This window comes from Cynocephalus volans, chromosome 15 (assembly GCF_027409185.1).
Source record: "Cynocephalus volans isolate mCynVol1 chromosome 15, mCynVol1.pri, whole genome shotgun sequence".
NCBI lineage: Eukaryota > Metazoa > Chordata > Mammalia > Dermoptera > Cynocephalidae > Cynocephalus > Cynocephalus volans.
In genome coordinates this window covers 32,940,882-32,966,331 of record NC_084474.1, presented here as the reverse complement: position 1 = coordinate 32,966,331, position 25,450 = coordinate 32,940,882, and the positions used below count along the sequence as shown (strand labels likewise).

Below are 25,450 nucleotides of genomic sequence, written 5' to 3'. Positions count from 1 at the left end.
TAGAGAAGGATATATGATTCCAGTCCTCTCCATAGACTGGATGAATCTCTGTCTAAATAGTCTCTGCTTTGAGTGGATATTTAACTATCATCTACAGTGGGAACGAAAATGTGCTGCTTTAGAAAAGCAGCTTGCATGCCAGGGTCCACTCAATGTAATGGTGTCTGCTTTGAAGATTATTTTAATCTTTCCCCACCCTTGTTCTGAAAGGAAAGAATGGAGAAAATGACAGCTCCATTATTAGAAATACAGCTTCAGAAACAAACTAATGTAGAATTCTCCGAAGGTATACTATTGAGGCAAAACCACAGTTTTTAAAAGCCTTTCCCTATGTTTGCAATTGCATTTTATGACAGGAAATAGTGCTTTAAAAATATTGTTTTTCACATTCACATTTTATTTTGCATTTTGATCAGTGGAAATAAACTAAGGTATTTTCATCGTGTTTTATTTTCTTAGTTTTATTCTATACTTATGGCCAATTTAGAGGCTAATTGTAGCCTCTGCTTTGCAAGAACTCCAAGGGAATGTTTAATTTTAAGTAAAATTGTTTTCAGTAAATAAAATATGCATGACATTGACAACGTGGCTGTTTCATTAATTTTTAAACTACATTTTAAACTTATAATATTGTGAATATTAATAATTTAACAACTAATACTCCTTTAGCATATAAACCCTTAAATATCCCATAAAACAGATTGCCCTTCTAAAAAGTAAAATGGTTTTAACAAAAAGTTTCTTTACCTGAACATGCCTGTATTAACCCATTAATATGGATGACATACATAATTATGCATTAATGAAGAAATTCAACGAATAAAAAATTTTTTGAAAAAAATTGTGTCTAAGAATTCATTAAATCTATTATCATATATTTTACTCCTTACAAAAATTTGATCATAATTGTGGCACTTACAACTATCTCATAAAGTAAAAATTAGTTTTCATGTTCCATTGTAAGGATGCTAGCTAAAATTAATATATCCAGTGTGATCAGAATTCATTCTTTTGATTGAGAAATATATATTGACACTAATTTTGCAATATATTGATAAGAGCATTGGTCTACTTTACTGCTACTGAACATATGAAACAATGGGCTTATTTACTTTTCAAATGCAGGATTCTTTTATTTCTATTTGTAATGAAATTTTTGCTCACATTCACAGATCAAGGACTGAATAGGAAAGAAGTAGAGCAGCTTTCCTACTCACTCAGACCCAGGGACTCCCTGACCACAGATTGCCTTTTCCTTTAGCTGGATCACAGTCTCCCATTGCTAAGAAGATAAATGTCTACAATTATTCTGACTCAACTGTAACCTGAGGAGGAAACAACAGGCTCTTTCCTGACTCAGACAATGGGCTTCTCTCCTCTCTCTCCACCTCTAAACTTGACATCCACCCATCCAAATCCTGCAAGGCTCAAGCCAAACACTACTCTCTTCCTATTTTTGTCCAGTTAGCCATACTTTCCTCCACCTGTGAAAAGGTCCTACCACTTTGTAACTCTTTGTGGTCACTCTCTAGACACCGTTCTTAAATTTACAGGACCTAAGAATCTTAAAATAGCTACAAACACAGAAGGAAAAATGCATACTTTTGTATTCTCTCAGGAGATACTCCTTCCACACCTTTCTGAAGCTCACCTGTGGGTGCCCTAGGTGTCTGTGTGCCCCATACTGGTAACATCAACCTCTGAAAAAGCTTAGCAGTAAAGAACAATGATTAAGAGCACAGCCTCCAGGCAGACAAATCTGGGTTCACATCCCAGCTCTTCAGCTATCTGTACAACCCTGGATAAAACACCTGACATTGCTATTCCCCATTTCCTAATCCGTACAATTGCATGGTCCTCAGTGGGCTGTTTGTGGTGAGGACTGGATGAGACAAAGGACATAAAAATTCCTTACTCCATAGTGTTTTAGTTGTGAAGTAATGATACAAAATGTAGGAGCTTTATAAACGTTGTATTAGTTAACTATGTGTATCTCTTACCATGCCCATGTCAAGGACCATGTGTTAAGTTTGCATACTCCAGGGCACCTTAAAAAGTGGTTTTAACACCATACTATTGAGGCAAAACTGTTTTTAAAACTTATGAATTTTTGCAACAGCATAGTATATGAACAAAGTTTGTAGAATCAGCACATTTGCTTCAGTTTTATACTGTTCAGTTATTATCTCTTTGTTCATGTGGCCACAAAGCATTCCATTGGCCACAACCGAACCAGTTCCTTCTCTTTAAAAATAATACGGATGGACTTCTGCAGGGGATGGTTTTAATATTGCCTGTTTGCCAGGGAGGAGACTCCTGAAGGTCTCCTTTGTCCATATGATTCTAAAATGAATTATTTTTCCAGAATCTTCTAATTCAATTATTCCAGAGGTAAATTACTTTATTAACAAATAGAAAAACAAACACACAAACATGAAGTTCTCCTTTGTTGCTTTGAAATTTGTTTTCTCCCAATTACATGGGAGGATCTCTAGTTCTTCCTGACACACAATACAAAGATGCACATGGCCTAGCTTCATGTCCCGTTATTATTTCATAGACTTCAGTAAATTCTGCTCCTATTCTTCTCCTTTTGAGATTTATTAATACCAGCTTTTAGTCATCTGTAAACCCATCCATGCTGGCTGCAAGCATTCCTGTTACCCTGGTCTGGAGCTTTTCAATCTGTTATATGTCTTTTGGGGTGAAAGGTTCACATCTATAATATTTCTGTTTTGTTCATGCTGATGCAATAGAATTTTATAACATACAACAAAGAACTGGAATCTCAGCAATAGCATATGTAAAATCATGTCAGGAGAAAAGGGTAAATCCCAGGACCACTGTAAGAGACAGTCTAAGAGGCCCCATCCTCCAGCCGTCTATCCCATGGGAGTACTTTTGCAATTAATTGGAATAATATGTCACCTAAATTGAACAACAGAAATCATCTCTGCTCTCTAAAACCATGAAAATTAGATATTTTGTATGAAAAGTAAGTAAAAGGGAGACTTGTTAATTAAAGATTTAGCAGAATCATTCCAAGTCACAACTCCCCACTTTACAAACTCCTCTTCACTTCCCACTGAACAAAAACAAAATATTATTAGACAGAACCATTGTTTCAGTCTTAATCCCATCAATTTACTCATGGATTTATTGAAGTTCTTACAAACAACTAAGCTTCAAAGCAGAAAGCACACACCACAATTCTCCTGTCATCCGCATGCTGCTATCATTACAATTGCAGTAAACTCAGAGGCAGGGAATGTGGTAAAGAACAGAAACTCTTCTAAAAATTCTTCAGAGTTATCTTCTTATTATGATTGTATTTGTTCTACTTAAGATTTTTTAAGTAAAAACAAATGTTTTTGTTCAATCAAGCCCCTTAAGAGCCACGAACAAAAGCAGTTTCGGAAAGGAGTTGATGTTCCAATGCTTTAGTATTAAATTATCTCTGACCTTGAAATATTACCATAGGCAATGAAGTTGTAGCCATCATCACAAGCTTATTTGAAGGTCAAGTTTCTCAAATAAAACTTACATTTTTCTAAAACCTATGAACAAGGTGGGAAATCTGATCATCAGAATCAGAATTACTTATTTCAATAATTAATAGAACTAGTTGTGAATATGAATATTTAAAGAGTCAACACCAAAAGGCCTAGATGATTCAGGGTAATCACTTTCATAACAATTGCGGGTGCTCTCCCAGACTGTGTTAGTTGTCACTAATAACCCATTTCAAACCTGTGACTTTGCAAGGACCTCATTTTGATGGCCTAATAGTGTCAGGCACAGATTTCAATGTTTAAATTATTAAAAACCATGATAAAGGCCAGTACTGCCACCTGCACTGAAAGGGTGTATGCTCTTCCTTTCATCTTTTGATTAACATGGGGCTGACTTTCCAATTTGTGGATTAACTATACCTTTTACTAGTTCTTTTTCACCCACTGATTTCCTGCCTCTTGGCCATTTCTTAGCTCATTTTCATATCCCCCAGAGGGGAAAGAGAGAAAATTAAACTCAAACCTATGGAATTTGCTCTAATGAAAGGAAAGGGAAGAGATTGGAAACCACTGGCTAAAATGAGGTTTGGGGATTTTCATTCTTGCCTTGGTTCCAGTTAACCTAGAATATCTAAGGCCTACTTTATATGAAGTCATTTATCCTCCACAACATGATTTAACCGTGACCAGAATGGGAAAGCTATTACACAAACCAGAACTTTTCATAAAGTTTCTTAAACAAAATTGCATTTAAGAAGATCAATTAATATACATCTTGAGACAGATATATTTAAGATGGGAAATTTCAGAAAAACAGACCACACATCTGTTCTCACTTAAAAATTATGTTTATACTTTGGTCAAAAAAATAAGGTGTAACTGCTTAGAATGTATTAATCGTTTTCTGCTTATTTATTGTTTTTTACTGATCGAGTATCCCAGCCCAAGTCCCCAAAGGGTTAATGTTTCTGGGTGAGCTGAAATTCACAAGCATAATCCTAAACAAGTGAGGTGAAGTTCTATCAGGTCTATTTCAGCGTATCAGGGATTACTGCTAGCTGTCTAATCCTGCTGAGCCTCAGGGAGGAACATTCTATTGTATTTGAAATCCTGGCCAGGAAAGAACAGAAGGTTAAATGGGTGCCTTGCTCTGTAATCAAATATCACAGGCACCACTTATCTATTCAATGAACAACTGACGTAGAAAATCAATTAGGAACCAAATAGCTTCTTAGGAATTTTTCCCCAGAAAGAGGAGAGATTGTCTTAAAAAAATGAGTTTACTTGATACGTTTCATGGTAGAATAGTATGAATTGTGGAATTTCAAAAGCTGTTTTAGCTGGTTTCTAAACTATGTGTTGCCCCATGCTCTAGAGCTTCTGTGCTATTCACTTGCAAAACTGGGAGCATTTCAGGAATAATGATACCACACTCAAGGACAGCTGATGGAGCCACTCTCCTAAAGAAAAAACAGTGATGCAAAATCAATCCACATACAACACTATTAAACCTGGGTATCAATTCTGAAAAAGGGGCTGGACAGGATAGCTCAGTTGGTTAGAGGATGGTGCTGATAATGTCAAGGTACAGGGTTTGATCCCTATGCTAGCCAGCCACCAAAAAATAAAAGCAAATGTATATTACGTTTTTATACAGATGATTTAAATTAAATAATTTCCCTCTTTTGAAATGCATTTTTCAACAGTGTATCATCTTATGTAAAAATATTAGGAGCATTGAAAAAAAACAAAACAACAACAACAAAAAATTAGATTCAACCCCTGGGGCTCTTTATTCCCAGCAGAAAGAGGCTCCTTTTGGTGGTCTGAAGGTTAACACCCTTGTCTCATAACCCCCATCCTCTACCTGTCACTCTGAGTAGATGTCACAGTTCATGCACACAGACAAACAGGCTGACCTGGCCAGTCCGCTTGACCTTGGACAGGCTAAGATCAAATCTGGTTATTAATATTGGGGACAGTCAAAATGTAATTTTCCAGACACTGGAGAAGTGAGCTAGAAATTATGCAGCAGGCACTGGCAATCCCTGTCAATCAGAAGCATCATGATGCTAAGCTTTCAAATGTTCTTCAAGAACTGAGCAGGAGTTAAGATAAATTTTTTTTTCTTTTTTTTTTTTTTCCCCCTGCTCTGTGAACGCTATTGAGGGAAATTTGCTCAGGGCCTTTATATGCCCAACTTATCTGTCCTCACATTTTCAATTATTTTTGGACTCTCTGCTTTATAAGAGTTCTTGTAAGGTAATCCATTTGCAGGCTAAAGCAGATATAATTGGAAAAATATTGCCTTTTCATAGTTATGGAAGATATTTTACAAATGAGATGAAATACTTTTAATACTCTCATTGTAGTTCAATGTGCATATAATTTTAACCATAGGTTCTCATTCTCTATAATTATTATTCCTTATAACTTTCTTTCAGAATATGTCCATAATATGGGCTAAAACGGGAAAATATGAAAAATCATTTAAATGCCTAGGCAAGTACAAATGTACAACAGTAATGAATGTATTACTATCTTAAACCATTACTAAAATTAAAAAGACTGTTTAATCTAATATTCCTTCCATAATTTACACTATCATTTTCACTTTCCAAGTCATGGGCCTCTTGATAAGATAGCTATGTGTCCATGATGACATCAACATTAATGATTTGGCCAAAATCTCTGACTTAAGAGTATTGATATTTTCAGTAAAAATGTATTTTGAAAATTATGAACTTTTAATTTAAGTACAGACCAAAAATAACGCAACTGATGAAAATACACTTATTTAAATCCTGGGAAGAATTTTTTGTCTGCTCTACAAATGTACAATTTAACAAAGCAATAAAATCTTTTTTTTTTCTTTGAATAAACGATATCCTGGGGGCTGGCCAGTTAGCTCACTCAGAGATTCAGAGCATGGTTTTGATAATACTAAGGTCAAGGGTTCAGAATCCCATACCAGCCAGCAGTCAAAGAGAAAGAAAAAAACAAAACAAAACAAAGGATACTCCTCTTGATTTTTTTTTTGTCTAATTACCAAAAAATTTGTCTTTAAAAATGTACCTGGCCGACTGTATCTTAATGAGATATTTTCTGCATAAGGAACTACTGATTTGAGCTCTTTGTAAAGATACACTCTACGCCACCAGCATGGAGACTTTACATGGTATGTAGAATTATGTTACAATAAACTGCTCCACTCCTTCAACCTCCTGGTATTCTATATCAGTTGCTTCCTCAAGCAACACAAATCCACTAATGCTTTAATTTGTGACACTGCTAACTGGTATTAACAGATTACGACTATGAAATGTCCTTGCATTAGTACTGGCACAGGAGGATGATATGTCTGTCATAGCAGAGCAAAATGCTTTAGGTCACACAAACTTACAATAACGCATTATATCTTCTACTCAAGCACAAACCTAAAAAGGTTTATAGTATACTATGTGTGCTTATTGGACATTATTCTAAAATAACCAAAATGTTAAAGGCACACCCCAGGGCAGGGCAAGAAACTTCTATCCTCTACTGATCTGTATGCATCAGTTGGTGATGATCAGTAAGTGACCAAGCCCACCAAATTATAAGCAAAATCTTGAAATAACTAATTTTCTTTTTTAACCAAAGCACCCAGTTGTTTTATTAATCCAGCTTTTTTAGTCTGCGGATAGGGTGGTTGTTTTGTTTGAGTCCTACATTGCCAGTGGGACTCAGGTACAGTTTTACAGTGGATCCATATTTAAAGACAGCTCTTGTGGTCAGTACAGAACTGATAGAAGTTGATTTATAGAAGAGGTAATTCCTTATGAAATAGATAAAGATCCAGTTTTAACTTACAAGTAGTTGAATACATTAACTTTTCCAAAGTAATGTGTCATGATAATGTAGATTCTGTTTTTCATGAGATTGGGCATCCTATTTATTTGTTTCTTTTTAGCATTAGTTGTCAGTGTAGCTGCCAGTGCATCTATATCAGATGTTTTATTTGGGAGAAAAGTATGGGATATCATTAAAAGAAAATTGTCAAATTATATAATACACAATGCAGAGCTCTTTTTCATAAACAGGATACAGAGGTATACATATATATATATATATATTATGTACACATCTATATCTGCACATACCCATACACACATGTTCAGATCCATATCTACAGAGAGAGAGAGAGAAAATATATGCCGTTATGAAGAAAAATCCCCAAAACAAACCTCATAATCTGCCTACCTAAAGTAGCAATAAAATGAAAAATTGCAGAATCATTACAGTGAGTTACAAATGAACCTGTGACCCAGCTGGCCTATGGAAGTTGGTTCTCCTGAGACCTGTAATATTCCTGCCCAGAAAACAGACTGTATATCTGCTGCCTGGGCATTTCTTCATGTACATGAAAAGTGGATTTCTACTACCATGATGAGGCAAAAGCATGATTCTAAAAATTTACCAGAAAGATATTCCTACAAAATTCAGTCCTGGGGTCTTGGATTTTTTTTACCAACTTCTGGTCTCAGAAAGTGGTTTCGTGGTCCAACAGCTCACTAAGGTGCCAGACTTTCAATGAAAGAATAGCTGTTTTGTGCAGAAAGTTTTTCTGTATGAAGACTTGCCATTTTTCCCACTGCAATGGGATTTTTATACATCAGAACATGTCAGACTCTTGTCCTTAGAGGCAAAACAATGCACAAGACAGAAGGTAATGGCTTTGATTACTTAATGTGACAGAATATGTTGTCGCATTGTCAGACCCTAGCAAAATCCTAGCCTGTGATAGGAAGAGATTCACAGAGGAAAGCAGGAAACAGAGTTTCTCTCTTCTGAACATGAAAGGAACAGATAATAATGGAGTGAGGATTAGTAAAACCACTATATTCGACATCTTTTCATGGACTCTTTAGATCTACAAGTGCCCTTCAATATCTTCTAGACCAATGGTCCCCAAATTTGGCTGATTATCACTACCGTACCTTTAAATAAAGAGATACTTGGGATGTACCCACAGAGCTGGTAGCCTTGGAATTAGTGTTTTAAAAATTCCAGCAGGGAGTCTGATGTAGTTCAGTTTCATCTCATCCAACCTTCCATATTATATTCTGCACAAATCTGTCAAGTGGACACACAGCCATTTCTAGAATGCCTTTTCACATAAACATTTCACAACTCCAAAAAAGTTTTAAGGTGCTTGCTCTGTGATAAAATCTCAGTGGTAAATGTTTTTGTTTTCTACATGCCAGCCAATATCCAGAAAAATCAATCCAGTTCACCCCCTAACACTTTTTTGAATACATTAGTACAAAGTCTCATTCAGATTCTTCACTTTCCTCCAAGATTAGAAGAGTTAGATTTATACAAATCCAAGTCCTAATAACACAAATAAATGTTTCAAATCAAAAGTACTAAACCTATTACTTGTTTACAACAGTAAATAACTATTTCTTTGTTTAATATGTGATTATAAGTTTAATGCTTGTCTGTCCCCCCCACTAAAACACAAACTCCACCAGAGCAAGTCTTGTGTCAGTCTTGCGTGATGCTACCTCTTTTTTCCCTAGTACAGTACCTGACAGAGTGAGCCATCAACGAACAAATAAATGAAATAAATAATCAAAAAAGTAAATAAAGAAAGGGGGGTAAGGTATGTAATTCACCTATTTCTCTATTAATGATTTTTACCCTGCTTCCTGTTTATGAGAAAAATGCATAAACATGTGCCCATGGATTAGACAAAACAACAGACAACCAGCAACTTGATATATGTGTAACTACATCAGCAATTTAAGAGGAGATACTTGTTAAAGCTCAGCATAAATTCATCTCTGAGAACCACAGAAATGATTAAGTTTAGACTAGATTTCAAAGACCATTAAGTTAATGATTATTTTCTAATTCTAAATGGTCACTCAAAACCCATTTTATAGATGAAAAAACTGTATCATCCCAAAGGCAAAAATAAATAGAATGCCAGATACAGAAGCTTTAAACATTCATTTTTTCAGCTGGGAGCCATACTTTCTACTACTCATTTGCAAATTCACACTTGGAGGACTTGAAAACTGCTATTTAAAAGTGTAATATACAGTTCTTTTTCTGTGGGCAAACTTCTAAGAAAGAATGGATATTGAAATTAAAGCACATAAAAGGATCCACAAATAGTTATTTTCTATGAGCTGCATTCACCCCTTTTCAAGTTGGTGAGTGTGGCTATGTTCCTCTTCAAAGCGAATTTCAATTGAGGCCAATTGGAGGGATAAAGTTAATAATAGCTTTTTGGTAATGACAAGTCCTAGATACAATAGTGTAACCAAGTATACTTATATATGTATTTTTTTAAAAGTGCCTTACCAATAATAAAAAAGCAGAAGTTATCTCCAAGTACAAACACAATGCCAATAGAGTAGATGTGCTGACAAGACATGAGTAATATTTTCCACATATAAGAAAAGCTTTCATCTTAGAATACTTTTTTCTAAGATATTTTTGTACCTTAATTAAGATCTGCAGAACTCAGTGAAGTGATTTTTTTTCTCCATTTACTAATACATTAACTAAGGCACAGAAATACTTGCCAAAAACCACATAGTTAGAAAGCCAGTTGGACTCCTTAAGACAGAAAATGCCTAATTTTCTTCTGTTAAACTTTTTTTCAGTTACAGAGAGATATAGGCAGAGAGTTGTATCTTTCACTGTCTTTCTCTGAGACATCACCCCATACCCTCGCACCACTCCACCCCCAACATATTAACAATGGGAGGGTATCAAAAACTGATAACTGCCTTGTCAATATTCATTAAGCTCAGCAAGTGTTCATAGACACAAATGCTGAACCGGGCAGTGAATCTTTCAGTTTCACTGTGTTTGAGACTCAAGAAAGAAGCTCTAGAGAATCTCTTAGCATGGGATAATATGGCATATCATGTTTTCTTGCACAATTTCCCCTTAACTTATCTTCATGGTAAAACAGAAAGAAGAAATTATGCAATGATAATGCTCTAACAGAAGGAACATTGGTAATCCAACCCCTGATTTCAACCTACCTGTCATAGGGCCTTATGAAGACCAGTAGGTCTATGGAAGTTGAAAACTTCAAGGAATATAATAATTGTTTGAACCAAATAGGAATGTGCCTGAAGTAGTTATAGATATTCAGGCTATTCTACACTAATTAGTACATCCCATATGACAAACAGGTATTTTTACGTTTTTGCACCTATTAAAAAAAATCCTTCCAGTTAGCAAGAAAAGTACCAAGAAAGATTTAAATTTATCCATATCCTTACTAATATGAAAACGCAAAAATCATACATTCATAAACATCACATGGATGGAGAGGTAGAGGCAAAAGAGAGGGAAGACTTTAATTATAGTGTTACTGTGCATTATTTTTTCAACAATGAGACATCTTTTCTGGTATGGAAACACACAGCCACTCTTTATCAATGTTCTGCAAGGCAGGAACCTGATCCACCCCCCGCCCCAAATACCTAGGAAATCTAGATATTAATTCGCTGGAAGACACAAGGGAGTAAATACTACTAAAATGTGTTATATCAAGTACTAAATACGTCCCTATGAACTTCTGGAATTCAAGAAGGCTGTGAACCGGGACAACCCACAAGGGAAAATAAAGCACAGAGAAAAAGTAGTGTATATTTTCTTGTAAAAACTGGTGAGCTTCTTGAGGACAGGAACTGCATCTACTCCATCTGTGTCTGTCTGAGTCATCCTTCTGCTCCAGCACAGAGCATCTTCAGCCAGTGAGGACAAATAAGAATTTGTGTATCACTAGAACATCAGTCTAACAAATGTTATTTCAGTAAATTCAAGCTATTATAAACTATACCAATTTCTCATTCCTACAAATATGGGGAATTCAGTTTGTAGAAATTTTTCAAAGAACATAGTGCAAATCAAATAGATGGTTTACATTCAGACATGAAAAAAAGAGCTAAAGTCTACGTACTATTTTGGGTGATTTTTCCAATTGGCCTTCCTTCACTTCTCTTCCCACCCCCAAAGTTTTTAGATCTCTGTCTATCTCATTATTATTTCTTCTCTTCCTTTCTTAAGGGGTACATGTTCTTCTCAAAGATCAACAATTACAGTTATACCCTTATTTCCATCCCCTTCTGCCACATCCAGGACCTTTCCTTCCAGGTATCCCCTCTCCATGCAGTATCTGCACTGTGATAGTGTCCTATTTAACACTGTGGGTGCTGGAACCAGATAGTGTGAGATCAAATCCTGACCCAGATATCACTGTGACCAGCTACATAACCTTGGATAAATTCATTAAGCTTTCCTTGCCTTCATTTCTTCATCTTCAAAATGGGTATAATAATACTGTCTACCTAATAGTGCTGCTGTGAGAATTAAATGAGTTAATATATTTAAAGAACTTGGGAAATTATCTTGCCACCAAATAAGTACTCGATACATGTTAGTATCGAGTTTTTCACCGAGCTAGTCAGCCAGAGGGGAGCAGAAGATGAAGAAAGGGCATGGGGCAAGTGATAAAAATTTGAGGTATCTTTTAAAAGAAAAGAGAGGAGCAGAATAAGTATAAGTAGTTCTCCCTGGATATGCATGAAAAACACCATTTGGGTACTGGCATTTTGCCTTTTTAATCACCTAACACATTCTTAACAAAATAAGAATTGACTGGCAGTAATGAGAACCCAGTTAATATTAGTGATTGTCAGTCCAGCAATTCCACTGCTAGGTATATATCCAAAAGAAATGAAAACATATGTCCACACAAAATCCTGTATACAAATGTTCATAGCATTATTACCCATAATATGCAAAAAATAGAAACAATTCAAACGTCCAGTTGATGGGGAATAAATAAAATGTGGTATAGCCATGCCATGGCAATTTGGTAATAAAAAGAATGAAGTGCTGATACATGCTGGAGCACAGATGAACCTTGAAAACCTTATGCTAAGTGAAAGAAGCCAGTCACAAGAGACGCCATATACTATGATAATATCTGTATGAAATGTCCAGAATAGGCAAATCTATAGAGGCAGATGGTAATTAGTGGTTGCTTAGAGCCAGGAGAGGGAGGGTTGTGGATGGGGGCAGGTGGCTAGAATGATACATGATCTCTTTTTTGGATGATGAAAACATTCTAAAATCGATTGTGGTGATGGTTGCACAATTCTGTGAACATTCTAAAAACCATTGAATTGTATTCTTTAACTGGATGAATTGCATGGTATATGAATTATATCTCAATCAAATTGTTGCAAATTAAAAAAGAAGCAGTAGCAAAGCAGAAGGCAATGGCCTCAACCTTTATTGTACTGACAACTTGATAAATTTTGTAGCATATAACTTTAGTTCCTTCCCTTTCTAATTTAGAACTGCTCTCTTCAACCCCCACCCCCACCCTCGGGTGTGGGTTAATTCATAATACTAAGATCCTCACAGTCCGTGCCCTCCATTGCATGTCCATTCACATAACTCTTCCCTGGAGCTCTTTATCCCTGCTCTTCCATGTTTTAGTCACATTTTCCTATAGAACTCCAAGCTTGAGATTGCTATCTTATTCCATCATTTTCCCACTATGAACATGTGACAGTTGATCAATTTAAGAAGATATTTGTTTAGGTTACCTAATCCCTTGAATTTCAAGGATACCTCTGAGTCTAAGTATCTTGTGGAACCTGTTGTGACTTTAAGACCAAAGAAAAGAATAGAATACTAATTAGACATTAATTTGAGAACATCTTGCCTTTTAAATATTATTTTTTGAAAGACTTAGTGCTGAAGTCTTTGCAAAAGGATACCTACTCCAAGGCTGGGATCAGGAACTGCTTTTTAGAGGGGGGAAAAAAGGGTTAATGTGCTCCCACAATTAGGGGGGCCATTTACTTTTTGGAGAACCTATCACTTTTACCAAATCATATCCTGTTCCCTAAACCTTTGATTACTCATGTGTACATACAGAACTGATTCCAGTGCTTGTTGACGAGTCTTGCACAAAATCATCAAAGGTTTATTATCTCTGGGAACTGAGAACACCTACAATGCACAGGAAGAGATTTCTGTGATCTACTTTAAAACAAAATAAGGGCATTAATGATTAGCTCAGTTTTTTAATACATTTTTATATATTTTCCCTTCTCTCTCTCTCTCTCTCACACACACACGCACACACACACACACACACACACTCGTGAATGCAATTTGTTTGAAGGTATGAGGAAAATAAGAATAAGTAGGTCTCCCTGCATATGTGTGGAAAACATCATTGGGGTACTGGCATTTTGCCTTTTTAATCACCTAACACATAGCATCTGAGTACATCCACATTTTTCTTCATGCATTGAAAGAACTGAATTGTTCACTTTTTGGAAAAGTGTACACACACACACACACACACACACATATATATAATCAACTTCAAAACACTTCTTCTGCACTAATGGTTTTCCAATAAATTATCAAGCTGCTGTAATTAATGGGGTAGCCATATCTTGATGGGAAGGAATAAAACGATCTAGTGCATACTACAGGAAGTTACAAGTAAGTGTCATACCTGACAATCTATTTTGAAACATACATCTAAATAAGTGCTCACAAAATCAAGCAACTGGATAATTAGGAAGTCATTTTCTCATTTGTGACTTATATACTCCTACCTCCATGTTAAGAATGAATGCTCTAAAAACTAAGTAGTCCTTAATAAAGCCCATATTAATTTTTCTAATATTTAGGGAATTAAGAGAGCCAAAGACTCTATTTCTCTGGAAAAAGTTATTTATGAATCCCCCTTGCATTTATTTTTAAGGAATTTGGTTATTAGACTGGAAAGCCTTCCCAAGGAATACTCATCATAGAAAAATTTGGTACTGTTATTCCATCCAAACGTGTTGTTTTAAATACTTAACTTTCTATTAAAAAATATAATAAACCCCCAAGTAATAAAACAGAACTTGCTTTTAGACAAGTTATTTCTCAAAAGACATTGAAAGGCTTCTGTTTAAAAAATAGTGATATTTAGCATCACACAGTAAACAGGAGAGAGTTTTCTCCCTTTTAAAGTATTACGTAATATAAATTCAACAAGTAAAATAATTCTGAAAGGGAAATTTTGGTGTATAAATAGTACTCATTTTAGCACATCAATCTTCTTTTTTTTTTTTTTTCAAAAAACAACAGTTTATTTGGTGTAAAAATTGGAAATTATTTTCTCCTCCTATCACTGATGCCACCTATGCTGTCACTCAGTAGTGACTGCTGAATGTATGCTGAGTTTAAAGGAGATGCCTTGTAAACTGACTCTGTTTCAGAGGTGATGGCAATTAGACTTGCTACCTGATTTCCTGCAATTGAACAGTCCTTAGGCCCTAAGGACATATGCTACCGTTATTCTCAGGCCTGCCAAACAGATAGTTAGAAATATTTAAAGTCTTTGAAAGATACTGCACATTATAGTTATCACAATGTCCTTACATGCTTTACACACCCCAGCTGTAGTTCCTGGGAGCCTCTACACTGCTAGCAATTCTATCATGTCAAAACTAAGACTATTCTTACTTTCCAGTAAAAGAACATTTCATTAACAAACATGGTCAACTGCAGCAATGCCAATGACTGACAATTTTTTCAGGATTGACTAGCCAGATTCAAGGAGGCAAGATTTCCCCAAACATCTCTAGGTTCAGCCAATGTAAATAGTTGTAACAAGACTTCAGGCTTTACATTAGAATCATTAGAAAAATTCGAGGAGGAGAGAGAGGAAAGGAGTGCATTAGCAACATATGTTGGAAAGAAAATCCCTGGAATCTTGTAACTAAAATGGATCAAAGTAAGACGTAAAAGATAAAAGTAAAAATTAATAATAACTCAAAACTAGATGATTTTTAAAAATTCTAATAAGTAGTAAGTGAATAGGACTTCCTCCTATAGATAGATTTCAGGATATTAGAAAAAAGAGAGAGAAGGAGACTCAGATTATGGGCAGTGAATAGAATGTGCTTTACTGGTTCCTGTGTATTAAGTTAAATACTTAGGGAGGCACATTCCCTCTTTCAGGTCAGCAGGGTACCATTTAGTACATTACTGCTGAGGTACCCTGGTGACCTGAATGAATTAATGCAGCTCTAAAGGTGCTTAACTTGCAAGCACTGAGAGCTCAGGCACTAGAAGTGATAAATATTCTATTGGTTCTTTTTATTTAATATACCAAATACCCCCCAAAAGCCAGTAAAAGGATGAATTTTTCAAAGTGAATGAATTCTGCTGTGGTAGGAAATAGGCAGATAACAATTTTAACTAGCAGTTTCTCCTTCTAGCTTTTAGATGGAACCAATGAGTGTAAGATCATCACTCCAGTGTTCTGCATTCATGTGTGCAAACCTAGTGGCCAGCTCTTATTGTACCTGCAATATCTTTAAGGAGACCTGCTAACGTGAAGGAGTGAAGTGGACTTCCAGATGATTAAGCCCTAGACAAAACTGTAACGTTTGCCTCTGTGGCCCCCAGCCTTTCTCCTCCTTTCCCACACTCTGCTCTTCCTATCCTCAAATACAAAAAGATTTCTTATTAACAAAAGCTCATAATGCAATTCAGGACATGGGCTGAGAAGAAGCGAGGGTTAACATTCCAGCACAGGCTCCTTACTATCTGTGAGGACTTAAGCAAGTTGTTTTTCCCTGAATTTCAGTTTTCTCATATGGCAAAATGGGAATAATAACATATAACTGCTAGGAAAAGTAAATGAGACAGTGTACATAAAGAGTTTAATTTATTATGATATTTACAATATATGAGGGTACTTGAAAATGTTCATGGAAATATTCATATTATCTTTTAATTCTATTTTTCCACGAACGTTTTGAAGTATTCTCATATGTTCTCTCTTCAAAAAGTAGTACCATTGTAAATAAATAGATAAATAAGTAAGTCAAGCATCAATATGGTCTCACTGTTGACAGAACATCTAGCATCAGAAAAAGGGATATTTTTGGTAAGATTCTTGTCAATATCCCATAAATCATAAATAGACAGTCAATTGCCAACTCTATCTGCAAATCTGACTCTTCTTATCATAGGATACATAATCACAGACTAAAATTCTTTTTTTTTTTTTTAATTTTTAGAGCTTTCCTCCAAACTGGTGTTAACCAGTACAGTCAGAACTATTAACAGCTCATTTCTTTCCACCCTCAGCCCTGCATTCCACTAATTTTATCAGCAGATATCCAGGGACAAATAATTCTTCAACCCTAACCTTTCTCTGCATTACTCCTTAAAAACTGTTTGATGGGCAAACATAATCTTAACACATTCCTTATGCAATAGAGAGGTAAACCTATATTCTGTGCTATCCAATACTTCCAATGAAAAAAAGGCTTTAAGAAAATCTGAATCAAAACAATGTGGTCTCCAAACATTTTTATATTTACTATATATGTATGCACATTTAATATACATAAATATTATGTATTATATTCAAGACTACAAAAGTCCTTTTTTTTAAAGATAAGAAAAAAATAGAATATTAATAAAAGGTTATAAAACCAAGTAAAATAAAATGCTGCCACACATAACTGTTATTATTTGTGATAACAGTGTAACTGGTCATTACAATAATGTATTTTGAAGCAGAAATCTCACCAATGATATTGTAAGCTGAATTTACAGAGATTCTCCAAGATCATGCTAAATGAGCATCCTGGTTATATAAACAGGTTGACCAAAGTTGCAATTTGACACATTTTGCACTCTTTATTAAGTGGTTTTCTTCATTTTCTAGGCAATGCATTAGTAGCATCATGCTCGTATTTGAAGAACATAAATGTTCCAACTCATAGAAAAGCTCTATCCCGCCCTTAAATTCCCATCGTAATCCTGATCTTAAGTGATCAATAAAGTCTTGCTATGCAATAAGGTAATAAGAGTAAGCCAAGATATCCAAATAACACTGTACTATATCTACTGATGACTCAGGAGACCACTCAAACCACTGTTGAATAAAGCATGGAAACTGTTGATGGCTGGGTCTATGGATTTAACCCTTAATTTTATTAACATCCTTGACATCTAACCACCAAATCTAACCTGTAATTTTGGAGAGCAGAGTGAATTTTGGGATGCATCACTTTAGGAAATTCTTCATCTCAGTGGCACTTGGGAAGATGGCTTATACCCCGGCACATTAACAAAATACAACACCATACACAGACATTTCAAAACCTGACATATAGTAAGTGCTCAATACATGTTTCTGTATTTATGGGAAGTAAAAACCGGGATATCATTTGAGACTTCTGCACACAGAACTTTGGCCTTTGTGCCCATACCAATCACCACACTCCTGGGTTACAGAATCCGCGAAGATGTTTCCTGATGGTTACAGGTGGCTGTGTCTCCATTGTTTCTCTTAACTTTTTGATTAAATCATACCCTCCTATGCTCTCCTGAAATACACTAATAATTAGGGGAGAAAAGTGCCTTTGAAGGCTTGAGTTATCTGAATAATGAGTAAATCTCCACGTCTAATTGAACTCAGCCTGAGCATAGGCTCAGACTCAAAGCAAACTTGGTAAAGCATTTCCAGTAGAAGTCAAGAAGGCCAGATGTTCTGGAAGCAGAACCGTGGTCATTATGCACATGCCAGCTCCTCCTCACTCCACCCAGGGCCAAGACCCTTTCAGCAGCATGAGGTCTGGTTAACATATGACTCTGGCTGCATTGCTGCATGGCATCTCAGCACCCAGTTGAATATTTCAGCAATTTCAAACAAGCCCCACTGACAGGGATGATTAAATTTAAGCCGAAGAAACAGGCAAAGAGAGCACGTTAATTATGAGATAACACCTTCGTATGCATTACCTAAATGACCTCAGAGTGGGTGACAAATGAGCGATTTATCACTTTTGGTTAAATCATACCCACACTTCATATGAGAGAGGATGAACACGTGTTGTACAAAAATGTAATACATATCATAGAGTATGAGTTGACATGTTCCTGAAGCAAATAGTAGTACCAAATTATTGAATGTGTTTCTGTGGTGTGATATGGTGCTGGTAGTGTAGTGGGGTGTGTGTGAGTGGGTGTGCGGGTGTGTGTGTGTGCATGTGTGTTTCTGTATTCAGAAGGAATAAATAAGGGAAGCTCTTAGGGAGGGGCATTACCCAACCTAACCCCGATTTCTGACCTAATCACTCCAACCGCCACCCTCAAACATTAGAAATTCATCCAGAAATAGCAGTTCCTTTTAAAAAAAATACACTCTGTAAAAGACTTGAAAGTCATTTACACCTTTAGACGCACTACTCTGCTTTTATAAAAAAGGCTCCTTTCCCCTTAATTAAAGAAATACTAGTTTTCCTTGAGGAATTAAACAGGTAATCTTGCAACATGGAATATTTCCATGAAGAGAAGATCTAGGTGGGATAAAATAGTAAGGATTTCAGAAAAACAGACAACAGCATAATAGCATGTGTCTGACATGTAGGGAGACAGTAATACCGGTTAAGGAAAGATATGTAGCAAATAAAATAGGAGGATTTCAATAACACGCTTTGCTTTCTTTAAATTTTGTCTGGGTTTGATAACAATTTCATACACTAGAAATCATTTTCTCTATCCTGACATGGATGTAATAAATTGCTAATGCCTGGTTTAAATCAATCTTCCTAAGGACTGATATGTATCCATCTATCTATCTATCCATCTGTATTTTGATAAGCAGCTTTTTGGTTATTTTTTTTTTCTGGTGGAATACAAAGAGGGTTTTCAGCTCATAGTGTAACATGTTACTTCACACATGAATGTAATGAGAAACTCCTTATTTGTTCTGAAGTAGCCATATTATAATACATGGCTTTGCTTCAGCAAACGTCAAGCATAAAAACAGAAGTAGACATAGTCGATAGGGCTGGCCAACTACATTGTAATCTGAAAACACCAGTAATTTATTAGTTGCTATTACCTAACCAACTCCTCTTTATGTAATCTGTATATTTATTAGTTATAAGTATTATGCAAGCATGTGTTGCTTTACTACAGACTCAGTTTTTTCAGTCTCTGCCTTGTCTTTTTATATGAGACTGCAATAGAATAATTTGAATTGTGATTACCTTTTTAAAACAAATCCTACAACTAGAATTAAATTTCACACTGCATTTTAACCTTGAAATGAACGTAAATTTGAAACTAATACAAAAAGTGCAAAAAATTCCATATTCACGTTAATGTTTAGCAACAGAAAAGAATAACTTTTGTTTATCTCTAAAAACAGCTTTCTTCATCTAAACAAATGACTAGAATAAGATTAAGAAAAACCTGTTTTGCCTTCTGAGATACACACATATTCCAATTTCCTTTTGCACAATGACTTTTATGCAAATGTGCACCACAATCTCCTGACCTCCCTTACCATCACACTGAGACAATGACAGTTCAATAATTGACATGGTACATATCTGGTATATTTTATTTTAAATTGCAAAGTCAGACTCAGGCCTATTGAAACAAAAATACCTGTGATTCTTTGTTAATTTCAAAGTGATCGGGTTATTATTTCCTAGTAGTAAAAAAAGCAAAAAAGGTAGGTGAAGCTAATTATTCCTTTTTTATTTCCTTTACACATATTTTTCCCAGTGTGCTTCCTTGTATTCTCCTCTGTGGCCCTTCCCCACATCTTGATTTTAGTTCTTAACCCGGATTCCTTCATCCATAACATGGATAATGAGAAAACCCGAAAAATGTTCCTAGGGGAATGTTACACTAAAAGTTACCTAGGACTAAATCCCATGTGTATTCCTTTGCTCACCATGGAGACAAGTGATTTGTTCCCTGCTCTCAGCCAATTTGAAATCCAAATATGAAAACAGCATTATGGAATTCAGACAGACTAGTCTGCTTCACCACTAGCAGATGCAGGAAGAAAAAAAGCTAGTCTAATTAAGCTTTTGACTTTGAACCAGCAAAGCTGTGAACACCTCACTTAAGAATACAGATAATATTAGAAGAGCAGCTGATGTGCAGGTGCTGCAGACTGTTTGCATGCCCTGCACCGGATGGTGGTTAGACCAATCTGCTGGCCAGAAAAGTCTTGGCTATGCTGAGCCAAGAATAAACTACACTGTAAATCTGACATACTGCCAAAGTCTTACTTGTTCTTCCTCAGTTTGAATGTGTAGTACTAAGAGGCTTTCATTACATCTTTTTACTGAACTTTTTAGAAAGTTTGGGATCATTTGAGGGGTAGACCAAATTGCAATGCATTTTTGTAAAATGAGGATTAGAAGTAAAAGGGTTTCTCCAATACATTCCTCAGTTTACTCATTTGTCCAGTAATTACCCTACAAATATTTATTGAGGACCTAATATTTGAATATCAATTGACTAAAATTTATAAAGAATACAAAGGCATGAAATTAGAAGACTATAATCAAATCTAATAAATGGTTAGCTGAAAAACCACTACACATACACACACATACACACACACAGGATACTTTGAAAAGTTCATGGAAAAATGGAATTAAACAATAATATGCATCTTTCCATGAATGTTCTGAAGGCCCCTCGCACATGTGTGTATGTATATGTGTGTGTATGTACACGTATGTGTATGTATGTATGTGTGTATGTGTATTTACCTTGCAAGACAGGTTGTGGCTATCTACGTATCTTAGTATTTATTAAGCTCACTTTAAACATACATTCATGCATTAAAAGTGAAGATTAGGGCAACCTGTAGTTTCATTTTATTGTCTTATTTTCCTCGACCAATTTTGCTTCATCATTAAAATTTCTGGAGGAAAAATCAAAATTTCACAGTGCTTAGCACTTCAGAGCATTTCACTTGAAGAAATGAGTAAGATTTTCTTAACAGTAACAATATATTTTTTAAAATTCTAAGGAAAATAACACTGCCAAAAAATGAATACAGCTTTGTTTGTTTTTACAGTCATAGTTAGCAATAGACATAAAGGTATTCTTTTTTTGAGTCCATATGGAAAGATCATCAACACATTCTGCCTCTGGGTTCTTTGCCAAAATACCATAACCCACAAGCCTTCTACCTTTAACATAAAAGGAAAGGTGTTGTTCTGGTCAAATAAAGAAATAATTTTTACTAGCATACGTCTAATGTTAAAGCTGCCTAAATCCTGCCAAATACATTAAAACAACATCTGTAAAACAGATTTTCATTAAATTGATCAGTTTAAAGTTAAGCAGCTAGGCAGATGATGCTTTTAAGTTAACCCTTAACCTTTAACTTTTAACCTCCTTAAACTAGAATAAGGGCACACACTTTTAGGTAATATTGCTTCAGTTTGACAATGCAAGATGTAAAGTGGTCTACTCAAATCGAAATGACACATCACCACATCTAGAGTGTTATGAATCAATATGTTGTCAATAATGAGAAGAGCTGTTTTCTTACAGCTCTGTATTTGTCTTATAACTGCTACTTGTCACTTTCCCTTATAGTGAATCTTAATAATTCACTATGTAAAATGATGTAAATTAAACTCCTAATGAAAATAAATTTTATATAGAAGGTTATTGTCTAGTCATTAACTCGGAAACTATTTTAAGTTTAATTTTAATATTTTAGCCATATTATAAACCATCCTTTTTGCCCAGGCCCAGGCCAATTTGTTAGGTTCTCATTTAAAAGCAATTAATGTTACTTACAAACCAATTTTATTTTGCCGACACAAGCCAACCAAGCTTGCTAATATCCTCGTTACTGCACATGAAAATTCTCTAAATCTGACTCACACAGTTTCTGAAATCAGTTTAGAAATGGCATCTTCAACACATTGCTACTCTGGAGTATTTTCCTAGTTACTACTAGAAATAATGAATGCTCCTTAAAGGATAATGCAAAAGAACATAGTTTGATTGCTTAATACTAAGTTTCAATAGCTCAAATATTTACCTCTTCAATCTTCTTTTAATTCAAAGTAAGTTTGTTCAAAGTAATTTTATGTTTGTTTGCTGACCACTTTTAAATGTTGCACTAAACAAGGGTACTTGGGTATTTAAGAGCTAAGCAAACAAAGAAGAACACATTTTTATATAATTTATAAGACTTTTAAGATAAGAGTATACCTTTTGGTTATGGGATCTAAAGCTCTCTCTGAAGCCCTCTTTATGATCAAGCTTTTATCTCAACTGGTGCTTATAAATTCAAAGATACTCTCCAACTCTCCATGCAAAGGAACCTCAAGAGTAACTCTAGCACCTGGCAAACTGCTCTGCAGAGAGTGAGGTGGTCAGTCCGTGCTTATGCAACAAACTGATAAACTTACACACACACACACACACACACACACACACATTTAAATAGTCATCAATTACATTAAATAACTTTTCCTGAGAAAATAAACAATAACACAACCTTTCTTTAGGTTCCCACATGAGATTAATAAAATAGAAAAATTTGTACATTTATATCTTCTATTCACAACATGTTAATTTAAATTTTAGAGGAGCTGTGTGAATATAAACACAGTTCATGAATATTCTATATAGCTCCCAGGGTCTAAATCTATTATTTATACAAACTTAATGTTTTTTTGTTTTTTTGTTTTTTTTTCTCCTAGGTATTCTAAAAGTTTTAATAGGTCAGGTAGCAACAGAAAACAGTAGACAATTGAACAGCTGTCAACTGTTGCTGCAAAACCTATGAATTATAATACAATTAATCCTTTATATTATATTTTCAATACTGTCAACTTAGAAGCTTTCCATCTTACATTAGGGCCTGCACTCCCCTCAAACTGTGTAACCCAAATCTAATGCTTTCGTTATTGATCCACAGAGTGCCAATATCACAAGAACAATGTTACAAATTCTCACGCTCAGTCTTTAGGTTTTTTTATGCACAGTACATCCATCTATAATTTGAACTTCAAGAAACAATCCAAACACATATTACTAGACCAACCCAAACAATTCCTACACCTAATCTAAATAGCCACAATCTGCTCTTTTTGTTGTATGTTTATAAATTTTAAATAGTATTAGAAAAGTCATAGGTATTATAATCACTGGTTGACTCCTGATAGTATAGTTATCACTGATTTCTAGTATAAATCAATAGGTAACACTTGCAAAATGGATTTTGTAATCATATTTAGAGCTTGTTACAATGACTAATGGTTTGCAATATTTTCTGAATTTTAATATCTTCCAGACAAAAAGAAGTTTTTAATAAGTTACCAAGTTATTCATCATATAAATGAATGTGTTACATTTGTACATGAACCAAGACAATCAAGACAATCCAGTGAACAAACTGCAGAAAATAATCAGTAATTAGGGTTTAGAGAAAGTCAAGACAATAAATGGTGCTCATCACTTGTGTGTATTCATCACATTTGCATAGTTTTTCCCGGTAAAGACAAAAGTGTATTTGCCATTTTATGAGCATATTTATCTATACCACAGCCATTTGGGGGCAAAACATTACTAGCTGGGAGAACAGTCATGCAAAATAACAACAGAGTTTATTTCTGAAGACTTTCAGCTGATAGGAAGGGAGAGTGTTTACTCAATGTTACTGAGAACACACAGAACACAGAAAACATGTTTTGATCTTCCTTGTTTGTCACCAAACAAAAGATGATGCACTCATACGGTAGAGTACTGTTCTTGTACTCTGCTCCCTGTAACTATTCACATTTAGCCAAGCATGGTGCTATGTTTTAAAAAACAAAAAGCAATAAATAAAAGATGTTTAAAAAGTATTATTTTACATGTGGCAATGACCAGGAAAGTTCTTTTATTTCAGCAAAGCCAGAGAAGAAATCAATGCCACTGAGATAAATGTAAACAGGACATATGGCACCTTATCAATAAATTCTCTAATTCCCTATGTTTCAGTATGCTTTTAGTAATGTTAATTAGAATCTATATACCTTGCCCTTCATTTTTTTTCTTTTTTTTTTTTTCCTTAATTTTCAGATTTGTGCTCTAGGCTCTGAAACAGTTAATTCCCTTCTCAACTCTGTGCCAATGAAAAGGGATGTCACTGCTTACCTTGTAGAGCTTCAGGGCTGCCTCATGCCTGTGATTGGTGGTATGCAAGCGTAATTTATCCACACTGTTGGTATAGTAGTCACAGGCATTACATTTTAGGTGAACGGGGTTGCCAATGGCAATACACTTCAACCTCCACTCATTGCTTTTGCCCCCTTCTTTAATGTGAGCCACCAGTTGATATTTCTGCATATGTTTATCGGTCTTGCAGTGGAGCTGGAAGTTGGCCTTGAGCTGAGTGTTGTAGTTACAGAGCTTGCACTGGTAGATATCTCCAATGACAGCCCTCCATTCCTCTTCAGGGAGAGAGCGCTCACTGCTCACATGCACACTTAGGGCCTCCAGGCTGTCAGAGGTGAATTTGTTGCAAACAGCACACTGGAATAGCTTCAGCGCTGGGTCACTGATATAAGGTGACAGCTCTCCTGCAGTAAGGAGGGACAGGTCATCACCCATTAGCTGACCACTGGCAAGCCGGATTTCAGGCGGCAGCTCATTATTTACTACAGGAAAAAAAAAATTAAAAGAAAAAATAGAGACTAGAAAATACAGCACACACAAAAGAATCTGTAAAATAAAGTCTTGACAAGGAATGTGCTTTCTCTAGAGCTTAAACTATAAAAAGCTGTAATAGGATTGAATCAGGATCAATTACAATCATCCCCTTCAACTTCTAAATTCCCTCATCAGATAGCTTTAATTACTCCTACTGGGCATGATGTCATTCTGAAATTTGTATTTCTGAGGGCAGGAAAGTTGATCAATACCATAACAAAACAGTCACGTGGTTGCAATTTAAGAGCCTAGATAAACGTACATAGATAGGCACTAATTGTTATTTCCCAATTTGTCTTAAAGCTTGATGGGATTTGGTTAATACTGTATGTGTGTCTGTAATCTACTAC

At 35.3% G+C, this 25,450-nt stretch overlaps 1 protein-coding gene across 2 annotated transcripts in view; it reads right to left on the bottom strand.

The window, feature by feature from the left end:
* Nucleotides 1–25,450, bottom strand: part of ZFHX4 (zinc finger homeobox 4) — a 177,387-nt gene that overhangs the window by 126,083 nt on the left and 25,854 nt on the right. For both annotated transcript variants that reach the window (XM_063079312.1, XM_063079311.1), the window contains exon 3: nucleotides 24,546–25,048. In XM_063079312.1, the coding sequence (XP_062935382.1) occupies nucleotides 24,546–25,048 (503 nt within the window). The remainder of the gene's footprint in view (nucleotides 1–24,545; nucleotides 25,049–25,450) is intronic.